The sequence below is a fragment of the Teleopsis dalmanni genome, chromosome X (genome assembly GCF_002237135.1).
Source record: "Teleopsis dalmanni isolate 2A chromosome X, ASM223713v2, whole genome shotgun sequence".
NCBI classification, from domain to species: Eukaryota; Metazoa; Arthropoda; class Insecta; order Diptera; family Diopsidae; genus Teleopsis; species Teleopsis dalmanni.
In genome coordinates this window covers 19,209,617-19,222,876 of record NC_051848.1, presented here as the reverse complement: position 1 = coordinate 19,222,876, position 13,260 = coordinate 19,209,617, and the positions used below count along the sequence as shown (strand labels likewise).

Here is a 13,260-nt window from a genome sequence, read left to right as displayed (position 1 = left end):
TAATTCTCAATACACTTTTTAATTCTATTTGTTTTAAATTTTAGTAATTTTCTGATGTTGCTATTAATCGGTTTGTTTATTTTTCGTTTACTGTTTGTTTTATTTAATTTTGTTTCAAGGAAAAATAAAAGAAAAGAAAAAACGCGGAGGAAATAACTTAACGCAACGTCACATAATCTCCCTCTTTGCGCAACATACTCAGCTGTTTCTGACATTCCACACTAGTCTACAAGGAAATTATGAAAAATTCGGTCGCATGGAAAATATGAAAAAGAATTGAAAACATTTTTTTGTCACTATACTCAATAATTGCAAAAATTGTTAAATACGATGATGTCATATGCAAATTTACAAATTTTATTAGACAAATCGAAATATCATATATGATAAACACTAACGCAACAATAGCAATTTCAATGTCAAGCTTTTAAGTTTCTTATATTGATGGATAACAAAGCAGACTTAAATAATTTTTCTATTGAATTTATGGGAAAACACAAAATGCAGATTGAAAAATTTTTATATTGTAAAAAAAATACGTATATTTAATGCAACCATATATCATGTATATGAAGTATTCGAATATTATTATTTTTACTCATAACAGATACGCAAGATACTTGTTGAACAGTGTTAAAACCCTATAAAAATTTTATGACTAATATTGCATGTTTTGAATGAAGACAATTTGGTATTAATCATCAATAAATTGCTGATCTAAGCTTTACAACAATAAAATGGCAATTAGATAATTAGTAAAGGTTCTGTATAAATAAACAAATATAATATCAGTTTATTTATATTATTCGCATCTGACTCTCGACTTAAATACATACGTGTGTATGTATATTTAAAAATTTATCAAAGAAGCTTTAAGATTAATTTGGTATATAAATCTAATAATATTTTTTTGGAAACTTCGCACAAAAAATGAAAAGCATTTTTCACTTCAGAAATAAAAATTGTAATATAAACTATTATGTTGAAGATAAGTTATGGAAACACGTACTTCATACGTAAAGCTGGCTTTGTTATGAATGAATAATCTCACAAATTGGGCAACTTTCCCATTAAATTATAAATTACACAAGTTTATTTTATTATATGTTTAAACGCAACACAACTATTTATATCTGTTTTTCTTGTTATTTACACGTTGAAAAAACGCTCAAAACAGGAATAACTGTTGTAACTTATGAGAACAAAAACCAATTAAAAAGTCTTCTTTATTAAGACATTTTTACTTCATCCGATTGTAGAATTACTTCTACCTATTACTTCTTCTAATATGCTCTGAACCTAATGAATATTTTCCGAAACAATGAGTACAAGACATCACAAGGTAGAGTTTAATAAATTTAAATTGCTTGATTGCACATGACCTAACGATTGGAAGCACAGAATAATTTTCTTATAAAGACAGGAAAATACATTTATAATAGACAGGAAAATACGTTACAAATTTAGTCCTATTCATCACTCTTATAACATCATAACTGCTCATAACATATAATTGCTAATCGTGTTCATCTATGATTTAGAAATGGTGGGTGATTATCCTTAAATAATGTCTTATAATTTGAAAGATAATCGATTGACTATATAATAATAAAACTATTTATTTGCAAATTAACGAACCCAAAGCTAATATGTTTTCAATTTCTTAACATATGATCATGGAACTATGCAAATGTTGATATCATTAAATATTCCCTAAAGTTCGTTATATCCGCAATGATATAGTTTTAAATTTAGTTCATAAGCATTTAGCTAATATTAATCTTAGTATTTTATCCAAAATTAAAAGAATGGGAGCATTATAAGAATAAGTAAAATAATTCAAATTTATTAAATTTGAAGCTCATCAATGTAAACTTTTCGTTTTATACTCCTGTGCTCTATGAAATATAAACCATAATTCATTGCTATCATTTTAATCACAACTTTTTAGAGATTAAAATTTGTTTCTCGAAATCTGATATACTCCTTAATGGCATGTTATAATGTTTTTAATATTAACAAAATCCGAAACCGTTATAGGCAATTGTATATATTTTGTATGGTTTGGTCTAGTATGCAGTAAGACTATATACCACACGAAACTGTTTTGTTGTTGCCCAGTCAGCTTCACAACCATTTCCAAACAAGTCTCTCCATAAGAACATGTCTTTAAGTAAATAAATTTTGCCTAAATATTGCCAATGTTTACCAATCGGTACTATGAAATGCATTTTAAGTATATGATCAGAACTAGGGCAACAAACCGCTAAAAACATGTGGTTTTAAAAACTAGTTAGTATAGTCTTGTTAGGGTCCAAAATTCCTTTATTTTACGGAGTACACAAAATGTCTTGCCTATACCAAGGGCCTATTTATTTGTTAGAGGTTACCGGAAATTAAAGCCTAAATGTACTAGCCTAAATTAAGTTTTTCTTAATTAGTTAACTAAATCTTCTAAATACCAAATCACCAGCCAGCCAGAGAGCAGACGACGATATTTCCAATTCTGAATACAAATTATATGTCCTGAATGTGAGTCACTAAGATGTAATAATATTGGCGACAGTAACATCGTCAATTTCAGAAGTAAATTAATGTTTGCTACATAAAATAAATATAAAAAATTAAATTACAATGATAAATAATAATCAGAAAACAAACCAAAATTTACTGTTTTTGAAACATGTGTTTTACTAAATAAAGCAAAAAAATATAAAAAAAAACATCTTAAAAAAAAAAATATATTTTTTAAATATACTTAACTATAAAGTTGAAAAATATATTTATTTGTACTTTTCAATATCTCCGCAACATCTCACGCATTTGGTTCCCTTACAGATCTACGTTTATTTATTGTTGATTGTCAGTAGAATTAGACGACTTTTTGCCTTCTAAAACAGATGGTCTAACCGCATATGGATTTACTACATATTGAGTTGCAGGTTGTTGCAAAGATTGAAATGGTGTTGGGAGAACTTGTTGAGTCATTGGTGGGGACATTGGTGAGACATTTTGTGGCGTGGGTTGTGGCACATGAGGATGTGTGGGAGACATCATCGATTGAACCATAGGTGGTGTCATTTGATAAGCCATTGGTGGTGGTGGATAATAATTGTAGCCTTGTGAAGATGGTGGTGGGAGTCGCGCATGCATGTTACTCTCGTAGCGATAATAGTTTTGCGGTGCATAATAATGTTGTCCTGGTGCTGCACTTGGATGTGCATATGGATAATAGTTTGAATGCCAACTACCAGAGTTATAACGTTGCGGAGATGGTGAAGGGGACTGATGTGGTCGATTATTTGCACCGTAATTACCTTGTCTTCTATTTGCGTGATAACGGCCACGTTCTTGAACATTATTATTTGAAAGACCATCCTCATTAGTTGTTGGTTGAGATTCTTCACCAGTACGAGAGCGTTTGTTGAAAATTTTACTTTCCATCGGTCTATCTTTGTTACGCAAAAGATATTTCGATGCTCGTTCCTCCTCATCATCTGAATAATCTAAAAACTTTGGTGGTGGCTCCAAATCATGCTCCCAAGATGCATCAGAACCACGTATTTTCATTAAGTTTGCAAGTACAACAAATTGTGTATATTCCGTTTTCGGTGCTGCATAAACTTTGTCATTAATTTTTATGCCTTTTTCTTTTATTTGTTTATTGGAATTAAAGCGTATGCAATACATAGGATCTGCTACTTGACCCAAAACATCAAAAACTTGACCCAAAACTTTATTACCTTTATCAAGAAATAATACAGTATCGAGGTCAAGTAACACTGAGTTTGGTAAAACACTAACCAAAACCAGTTGATCAATAATTGAGTGTATGACACCCAACTCAACGCACTCTTCTTCTGGTACTGTTATATGCAAATCTTCAATTGGTGGTAAATCTTCCAGTGAAAGTTCACCTTTTGTTTTAAGTGGTTTTGCATGTTTGGGTGGAACGTTATCAGAACCATCAACATCACCATCATCACTGTCAATTTGAATAGCTTTATCAATATTTTTACGTATATCAGATAAGTAATCCCCTTCATCATCCGTTTCAGAAGATGATGAACTATCGCTTTCTGAATTTACCGTGACAACTTGTGAGCGATAAGTTTTATTTGAAGTCACAGGTACTTCAATAATAGAATCACCATCTGATTCTGTACATTGATTTTCAACTTTTATATCGTCTTGCTCACTATCATCAGATATGTAATCAGCCAACAGACTGAGGCTATTTTTTACTATATAAATATATAATCGTTATTAGGAATGGTAAAACTAAACAGACAGAATACTCACCGATATCACTCCTATTTGCAGTTAAATTATAAGTTGGATCTACGGTAACTGAATTTGCTTTTTCTGATACAATATTTGTTTGCATAGAACTTTCTGTAACGCTGTCTGCTAGAACTGTTGGGATGATTTTTGTATCAGTGGCTACAGTTACAGTTACAGCTGTCGTTTTTATATAATCTGTAATATCAGCAATGGTAGCTAAAGTGCATTCATTTTGTTTTACCTCATGTTCCACAATACTATCCACAATCAAGTTCTCACTCATAATCTCTTCTGTAACGCTCACATCAGCTACAGCTGTTACTTCTTTTCCTGCCTCCAATGCAGTATTTTCAAACACATTAATGCTCGCTTCAATATTCTTCTCTGCTACAGTTTGTGTATCTACTTCCATGTTCGTATCAAGCTCTACGTTAAAGTCCCCTATTATTTCATTCGCTTTATTCACCACTATTGCTTCTCTACTTCCTTTTATATTGACGGCACTATCAATCCCTTTTAAATTTAGATCCTCTTGCAATTTAGTATAACAAACTTTATCTGATATCTCAACTGTATTCAATATCTTAGCTTTGTCTTCTTCAGTCTGTGCCTCCAAATCAGTCCTAGCAATTGCAACAGATTTTTCACAACTTTCTGATACGACTAGAGTTAGCTGATTTCCCACCGTTTCCATATCAGTTATAGCATTATCTTCCTTGCATTCCACTATTGTTTGTATTTGTTGACTCATTGCACTCAAAGCGGTACTAGTTATAGCATCAAAATTCTTGGAGTTTTTGTCTGCCTTTATTTGCTGACTTTTTTGCATTTGAGTATTTGTTTCAAGTCGCTGTCCATTGACAACATTTTCATTTAGTCCTACCATTTCATTTGCGCTTTTAGGATTCCCTACTTTCAAATCGTCATCATTAATAGTTTCCATCCTTAATTTAGTTTTATTTTGTTTTACGAACCAAATTAACAAGCATGTAAAGCACGTTTTAAATCATAAACGTGTTTGTACGACATAAACAAAGCAAATCTGTTACAAATGAAAACAAATGAAACAAACCTGACAAAAGTCGTAGCCACTAACAAAATGTGACGGCGTCAAAAATTTTGCACAGAGTTTTCAAACACTTACAACACTTTTTCATGCATTCACTAATCATTTTATAATACCTTCCAAATTAGTAAAGCAGAATTTATGTAATATATACAATTTTTACATCCCATGTATTCTATTAGCCCATTTTTCTGATTTTAATTAAATAAAATTACTCAAATTAAAAAACTCTAGCTCTCGAGTATTTAATTAGCTGTACTGAAATTTAACGCCGCAAACAAATTAAAAGCGGCATCAACTTTATAGTACTTTATAGTACACATGCGAATTGGTGTCAAATTGACAACGATTTTATATATGAAAATCATATATATCTCTCCATAAATTGGCGCCACATGCTATAATAAATAGAGATTTTGAATTGTTTATAAACAATTATGCAACTAATTATTTTCGGCATTTGCACATATCAACAAAATTATTTATACATGTAAATTTATGTATATACATACATATATGAGAAATAATATAAAAATACGAAGTCATGCAGATTTCTATTTGTATATATTGCAATTTTTATTAAATATCATCAGTATTTACAAGTTGAGTAATTAAATGTAAAATATGCATTTGTTGTCTTTGTTTATGAATTATAATTCAGGTTACCATTGAAAAATATATTCTGCGATTAACTGTTGAGTGACTGCAAAACCACATTCTGAGTTGTCGCTGAATCATCTTGTTTGTTACCAGTTTGTGATAAATGCTTAACTATATCTACCCAATCCCAGCCTCGTGGACGATCACCACGATGGTCAGTTCGTTCCCACTGACGACGTTTCTGCGCCTTAGTTAATTGCTCTTTTTTTGGTTCCTTTTTCTTAGTATCCGCATTATCCGATATCTTAATTGAACTGACACCAACGCTTTCAAAATCCACAGCTTGCGCGGTAGAACTTTCAGGTTGGTCAGCAGTTAATTCTTCGATACGTTCTTTAAGGCATTCAAACAGCGTATATGTCATACCACAGCCTATCCATAACTCACCTTCCTGAAGCAATGCAGCTTTAATTTTCTCCTTAACGGTAGAAACTCTGATATGTGCATAAATAAATTATTTATTAATCATTAACTGTTACTGCCATCAAATAAATAAATCAAAATACTTACAAAGTTCTGTTATAAAATGTATCCATATTAATTTCAGGTAGTTCATTCGGATAGTTCTCACCCCATTTTATTTCAACCAAAAAAGATTTATAATCATTGTCCTCACCATACTATAAGAAGTGTTAGTTAAATTAACATTTGTAATGTTTAATAAGTTTGTTGTTATACTTTGTATTGGTAAGTGGCTTTATCCAATTCTTTAAAAGCATTATCGCCTTCGTAAATGGACTGCAACGCTTCGCGTTCTTCCGCTTGTTGTTCCAATTGCTCTGACATTTGCGAATTCGTTTATTAACTCTTGGTTAATGTTTATTTTCTTTATATAACGAAAATTTTTAAAAATATGACTTAAATCATTAAAAGATAAATCAGAAGTCTTATTTGTTTAAATTAAAAAAAAAGATTATTTACAACAATAGATATGTCACATCTGTTTTTGGCATCGCCTGTCATTTTAATGTCAAACTTGATGTGTTCGTAAATGTAGAGCTATTTTCATACTATTATTCTAACATGCTTCAATTCTTACTACTTAACGATTTTAACAGTTTAATTAATGTTAAAGAAATTTTTTTATTAAATATATTGTGTTTAATTACTACATTGAATATCATATTTTAAAAATAGTATGACTACTGTGCAGAAAATAATTTATAAAAATTAAAAATATAATATATATATATATAACCATCAAATGATTATATATTAGGCCTTTTCGGTGGCTCGCTAATATGGGAAAAAATGCATGAGACTTCTATTCGCTAAGCGAGATATTGGCATCACTGTTCCAATCTGTCAAGTGTTACGTTTTGGCATATAGCAAATCTTGCGTATGTGCACATAATATTTTGTATTAAAATAAATAATTAATATAAATGGAATATTAAAATGAGTATAGAATTAAAAGGAATGGTAAAAATGGTGAAAATTTCAAAATACATCACTGAAATTTTTTCTTATTCCCAATTTTGAAATTTATGAAATTCTTGAATTATGTTTGAATATTTGTTTACATATGATTTTTGACATATGATTGCAATATTCGTTGGAATTTCCAATGAAGGTTCGCTTATTGCGTTGGGAACACCTTTTTCTTTACTGGACGATATGTTTGGCCAGTATACCTGGTCTGGCTAAGTATACCTGGTCTAATATTACTAGACGAAATTGAGCTGAAATGCTTACTTAAGAAGAAGTCGATTAGGCTAGTAATTACCACGTAGATCTATAAAGCACTTTTAAAATTATGCTTAATATTTATCGAAGCTCGAAGCTTAATTAACTATATTATATCAAGAGCCATTTTAAATGAATACATACTATCTTGAAGTTACTGCAAAATACCTTAAAGGACAATTTTAAATAAATAACTGAAAATATAATAGAAAATTGAGCATATTTTAAAATATTGTATAATTATAAAAGTATTATTATTATTATTATTATTAGTATTAAAAAGTATTATGCAGTTGCTAAACAATGTTGGAAATATGGAAGAATGTACTGGCGTAATTTTTAACACTCGGTCACGCGTACTCATGGCTTTGCAATTTTATGCCCAAATGCAATGCCTAAAGAGCAAGAGCGTTAAGATAACTTGATAAAATTCAATAAAACACCATTAAATTGATCTAACATATACACTTATGGATTAATCAAATGAACGTAAAAATAAAGTTTTAGAAATAAGCAGCGTAATTACTCAGCGGCCACAGATAAGTGTGTATTAAACAAACATTATTTAAATTCGATCTGAAGGTCAATTAATTCTGTCCAATTCGAAAATTCTGCTCACAATTTTGAATGAAGACTGAAGATAAATTTATTTTACGATGTAGTATAATTTTTTTTGATTTTACCTATGATATTTCATCAGTTTTGTCAGGATAGTAGCACATTCCTCATGTTAGAGGAATGTAATGATAATGAGAAATGTGTTACGTCGTATAATAAAAATAAAAATGTGTATTATGTATATTATTAATGGTCCGCCATTAATTATTTAACGATGAATATTATATATTATCTGTTCCATCGTAGAGTTATTGAATACTCCAAATATATCATACTTCATCTGCGACATAAAGCTGCCTAGAAATAGTACATTTACTGAATATATTCCAGAAGGAGAATAGATTGGTGCTGCGTTATAAATTTGTAATGTTTATAATACATTACACATTTTTTAAGTTTTTATATCAAAATTCTGTGCAATCGTGAAAAGACAGACTCACATACAGACTTCCTAACGTGAAAATGGAACTTAAGTAATTCAATGTAGAGTTTCATCTTCCATCCATAAAGTAAACTATTTTATACAATATTTCAGGACTCATTCAATGTGTCTATTTTCAAAATCTATCGATTTCAAATAAAGGAAAACGACAATCACACTTGACAATCGACTTAATTTATACAAATTTCAAAACCACAAAGTATTGAATTTTGAGCATTTAATTATTGGATATCAATTGTCAAATTAATTCGACTTTTGATCGAACATTATAAGAAACTTAACACATTCTTTTCATATTAAATGTTAAGGGTACGATGATTTATTACAAAAATATTTCAATTTTTCTTTGATTAAATTGTACTTAAACGACATTGAAATTTTTAGGGATTGAAATTTCAGTCCGTTTCTCGTCACACATTCCATTGGACTTTAAGTAATTAAAATATATTTACCTATTTTCTGTTGAAACAACTGTTACTTATTATGATATTTTTTTATTGTTTAAACCTTTTTAATTAGTTTATTTAAGTCACGATGAGCTCAAATCACCTTCGTGCCTGTTTTGATTGACACTCAGCTTTGTGTCTGCGTTGTCTCTGAAGAATACAGTTGCGCTTCTCACTTCTTCAAAACCGCTTTACTACAATTTGATTTATTAATATTCGATTGAATTAATAATGAAGTTCTGTATTAATTGTAAACAATTTAACTTAACAAATCCACTTTGATTAGTTCACAAATGATTACGTAGTGTTAAGCATCACTAAAGATTTACTCAAAAATCTGTAGTTTAGTTCTATAAGATGTAAGAATAAAAAATCAGCTAAAGTAATTAAGTGTGATTATAACAGTATTGAAGAATTTGTTAAAAGTGATCCAGGGGTCTATTGTATGAATTGTTAGTGAACAATTATATATTTTTTGAAATTATAATTATAATAGTTTTGTTACAATGGGAAACATTTGTGGAAAATGTTGCTCATTTGTTAAAAAACACGATCGTAGCTCAATTAATATGGGAGACGAAATAACCGGAACAGTACGTCTTCGTCAATTTGAGTTAGATGATATCGGTAATAACTCCAAACTAGACCATTATATGAATTCATCCCGCAATTCTCTTGGTAAGTTTTGAAACTACAATACTTATATTTATAACCAATAAAATGTCAAATTTTCAAATTCCCTCTCTATTATGAAGGACCAAAACAGCAACCGAGTTATCTATGAGCCTGATTGTTTTTACATGTTAGTGTAAACTTGTTTTTTTTGAAATTAATTCTAGTTCTTAATTCTAGCAATCGTGTCATTCTTACTTTTGATATGCTAAGGTGAACAACCAATTGTATTTGGCGCGAACTCGTTTAGTTCAATACTTTAGTGAAATTTACAGTATTAAAGAATACATCTGTGAAATACACTTTTTTCTTTACTATTGAATATAATTTTTCATAAACGTTTGCATTTTTCGCTATTCCAATTTAAAGCAATGAATGGAAATAAATTTTTTTGAAATGGTAACAAAACGTCTGTAACCAAATTTGAAAATATGCTGGCTAATTTTCTATCTCTTACAGTCCAGTATTGCGATACGAGTTTTTCTATTATTTTGAAAGATATAAAATTTTACAAGACCCCACCATATACAAGCAGTTTTTATTCACATTGTGCTTATGTATAGAGTGTGTGAGTGAATGCTTGCGCCTTAAAGCGAGTGCTTAGAATACATAAAAAATCTAAAGAAAATAAAATAAAGATAAAACAAATAAATTCAAACTCAAGTAGTTTGTTAGGCAAGTGGTTTGCTGAGGATCTCTAGTTCGTTCTTCTTGCCTCCAATAACACAAACAAACCCTACAATTTATTTTTATTACACTACATATAATATATACGTGATGAGTATTAAAGCCAAAGTACATCTTAAATTGCTGTATAATTAATTTATTTTTCTATAATGTTGATTTGAGTAATATTTTCTGTATACATATTCAATTAATACAATTTAATAAATGATTGAAGATTTTGTTTTAAATAAGTTAAGATTATTTTTCCTGAACACCCATGATTGTATGTTTTGTTTTCAAATTTATACTTTTCAATAAGTTTTAAATAAGTTTAAGATTATTTTTCCTGAACACCCATGATTGTATGTTTTGTTTTCAAATTTATATTTTTTAATAAGTTTTAAATAAGTTTAAGATTATTTTTCCTGAACACCCATGATTGTATGTTTTCCTTTTAAGATTTAAGATTGTAAAACGATTTGAATCCAAATATTTGATTTCACATTTAATGTTCATTTCATTTATATTTTTGCGTATACTCGTAGGACTGAATTTTTACCAATTTAAAAATGGAATGGAAAATTTTGGTTTATATTTTACAGTATCTTCTTTAGCTTGATTGGAAATAAAATATTTAAAAGTAAATGGGATATATGAAACTTATTCAAAAACGTTTTCTACCTATAGATTGCTCTTTCTTATTGATATCAACCGATATTTTTTGACTGTTATAACTTTTTTCTACAAAGATATAATTCAAAAATTTTTTATATAATCAAATTCCGCAAACTCATAAATAATTTTGATATTACCTTCATTTCTTAGAAATTGTTCTTCATTCTTTTTAGTAGTGAAAATAGAAAAATTATAATTATTATAAAATGATGCATCTATAAACGTAAATAAACGTAAAACAAAATTTAAAGTTTTAACCTACCATCATCGCATCCTTGATTACATCATCCATTCTCAATGGTGCGCTACCGTCATCCTGCACTAAAATATGAAATTATAAGAATAATAAAAATTATCAAATCACCATATTGAAAGTATAGGGGTATTACCACTACCACGCATTCGCCATGGAACGTTGACCCTCTGCTATGAGAAAAGTTTAATAAAAAATTGCTCAACAAAAGTAAAAGTAAATTTTTTGGCCTACCTGCACAGAATTGTACTTTGGAGCTTTTCAAATAATTTATATATTGGAAATGGAAGATAATGAAAAAAATTAATAAATAAGAATCTGATGAAGAAACATTTAAACTTAAATATTTACCACAAATCGAAGCACCTATTTTAGGATGATAACCTTTGTCCGTGAATTTTATTGGATCTAGTTAAATAAATAAGGAGTTTGATTAAAAAACTTTTAATATCCAAATAATTAATTAAAAATCTTCTTACGTGAGTTATACGTTCTATCTGTCAGTACCTAATTGAAGAATCAGTTTATTAATAAATGAGAATTTAGTGAAAAATATAAGGTCAATTTATATGTAAACTTTTAACGAACCTCATCGACACCTTTCATACGTGCAGTTTCTTCTTCTAAATTTAATGTATTTAATGTAGAAGATAGAAAAAAAATTAAGTTTGTGAAATAAGTATAATGTATACATATATGATTGAAATTCGTTACCAAATGCCATTCGACGATCGATGTTACGTGCTTTCATATTATCCCTGACATTTTCCTATTGAGAAAAATAATATAAATATTATATATTTTATTGTGTGCAGTTAAAAAAAATAAATAAATATTAACCACGTGTATCGATGGCCTCAACCCGCCCCCAGCAACCTTTGTTTGTTTGTTGTTTCCTACAATAAATTTTTAACAGATTGAGAATAAATTCTTTTCTGCAAATTAAGAAGAAAATCGAATCTCTAGCAGAATTACCATATGCGTTGGGGTGGGTTGACTGGAATATATAAGAACCATCCTTTTGGCCGATTTGATTGGTCATATGCTTAAAGCACTCCTTTAAGGAAAAAATATTTCAAAACATAAATAAATTGTCAACAGTTTTAACGTACCTTTTGCTTAGCTAGGCTGTAGTCCTTTTTAATACCTTCCTGGTGTCGCCGAGAGTTCTTATTGTCTATATTTCTATTCCAGGCGTTTACCATTTTTGTGGTTGCATCCTCGTGTATGCTTTCATATTTGAAGGGTTTTAAAGTTTTTTTTAGAATTCCAAATTTTGTAATCACCTTCGAAATATACGAAAGCATAATTGAATTCAAACTGATGAAGAAAAAAGTTGGAATTTAGTGACAGAAGTTAAAAAAATTTTAGTTCCGATAAGTTTCTTAAAACAACTTAGCTCAAAAATATTCAACAAAATATTAAACTTTTAATTTGACTAATAATATAGAAAGTTTTTGTTTTCAGTTCATGTGTTGCTTAGATGTCATTTATAAGACAAGTACAAAATAGTAGTATTATCAAAAAGAAATAGTTAGGATTAATTCGTGTTATGGTCCTGTTTCGGTCAACCAGAACTGTGATCTTAAGTATCATAGTGTACACATGTTTACCTTATAGTTTGCTTTTTTACAAAATAAATCGTTTAGCAACCGCTACACTTTTTAAAATTATAAAAATACTTTAAAAAAAGCGATTCTATAGTAGGTACGTATCTCAAGAATTTTGTTTAATGCTGAAACTTATTTTTCTCTAAGTGGAGATGCGTTTTTAATGTAGTGCAGAAAAACTC

The 13,260-nt window shown here is 29.2% G+C and overlaps 3 protein-coding genes across 5 annotated transcripts in view; 1 reads left to right on the top strand and 2 right to left on the bottom strand.

Annotated features, from left to right (window-relative positions):
• Positions 1–2,811: 2,811 nt before the first annotated feature.
• On the bottom strand, positions 2,812–5,326 carry LOC119689092 (H/ACA ribonucleoprotein complex non-core subunit NAF1). The gene is made up of 2 exons (XM_038103829.1): positions 4,303–5,326; positions 2,812–4,244 (listed from the first exon to the last, which is right to left on the bottom strand). The coding sequence occupies exons 1-2, from the start codon at positions 5,225–5,227 to the stop codon at positions 2,851–2,853; spliced, it is 2,319 nt and encodes a 772-aa protein (XP_037959757.1). The 5' UTR covers positions 5,228–5,326; the 3' UTR covers positions 2,812–2,850.
• Positions 5,327–5,914: 588 nt separating this feature from the next.
• LOC119688160 (RWD domain-containing protein 4) lies at positions 5,915–7,088 on the bottom strand. Of its 3 annotated transcripts, none has more exons than XM_038102824.1 (4): positions 6,932–7,088; positions 6,689–6,867; positions 6,521–6,630; positions 5,915–6,444 (listed from the first exon to the last, which is right to left on the bottom strand). In XM_038102824.1, exons 2-4 carry the CDS (start codon positions 6,794–6,796, stop codon positions 6,039–6,041), a joined length of 624 nt encoding a protein of 207 aa, XP_037958752.1. In that variant the 5' UTR covers positions 6,797–6,867; positions 6,932–7,088; the 3' UTR covers positions 5,915–6,038. The 3 variants fall into 3 exon arrangements, with proteins under 3 accessions (XP_037958752.1, XP_037958753.1, XP_037958751.1); XM_038102825.1 differs by having other exon boundaries at positions 6,689–6,836; XM_038102823.1 differs by having other exon boundaries at positions 6,689–7,088.
• A 2,635-nt stretch (positions 7,089–9,723) lies between these two features.
• The window catches only part of LOC119687554 (annulin), a 32,116-nt gene continuing 28,579 nt past the window's right edge, over positions 9,724–13,260 (top strand). The window contains exon 1 of the mRNA XM_038101900.1: positions 9,724–9,880. Within this exon, the coding sequence (XP_037957828.1) occupies positions 9,772–9,880 (109 nt within the window). The 5' untranslated portion in view covers positions 9,724–9,771. The remainder of the gene's footprint in view (positions 9,881–13,260) is intronic.

Coding starts and splice junctions, on each gene's coding strand:
- LOC119689092 (XM_038103829.1), bottom strand. CDS start 5,227: ATGGAAACTATTAATGATGACGATTTGAAAGTAGGGAATCCTAAAAGC. Junction 4,245..4,302: donor TGCAAATAGGAGTGATATCG/GTGAGTATTCTG, acceptor ATATTTATATAG/TAAAAAATAGCCTCAGTCTG.
- LOC119688160 (XM_038102823.1), bottom strand. CDS start 6,796: ATGTCAGAGCAATTGGAACAACAAGCGGAAGAACGCGAAGCGTTGCAG. Junction 6,631..6,688: donor AAGCCACTTACCAATACAAA/GTATAACAACAA, acceptor CACTTCTTATAG/TATGGTGAGGACAATGATTA. Junction 6,445..6,520: donor ACATTTTATAACAGAACTTT/GTAAGTATTTTG, acceptor TGCACATATCAG/AGTTTCTACCGTTAAGGAGA.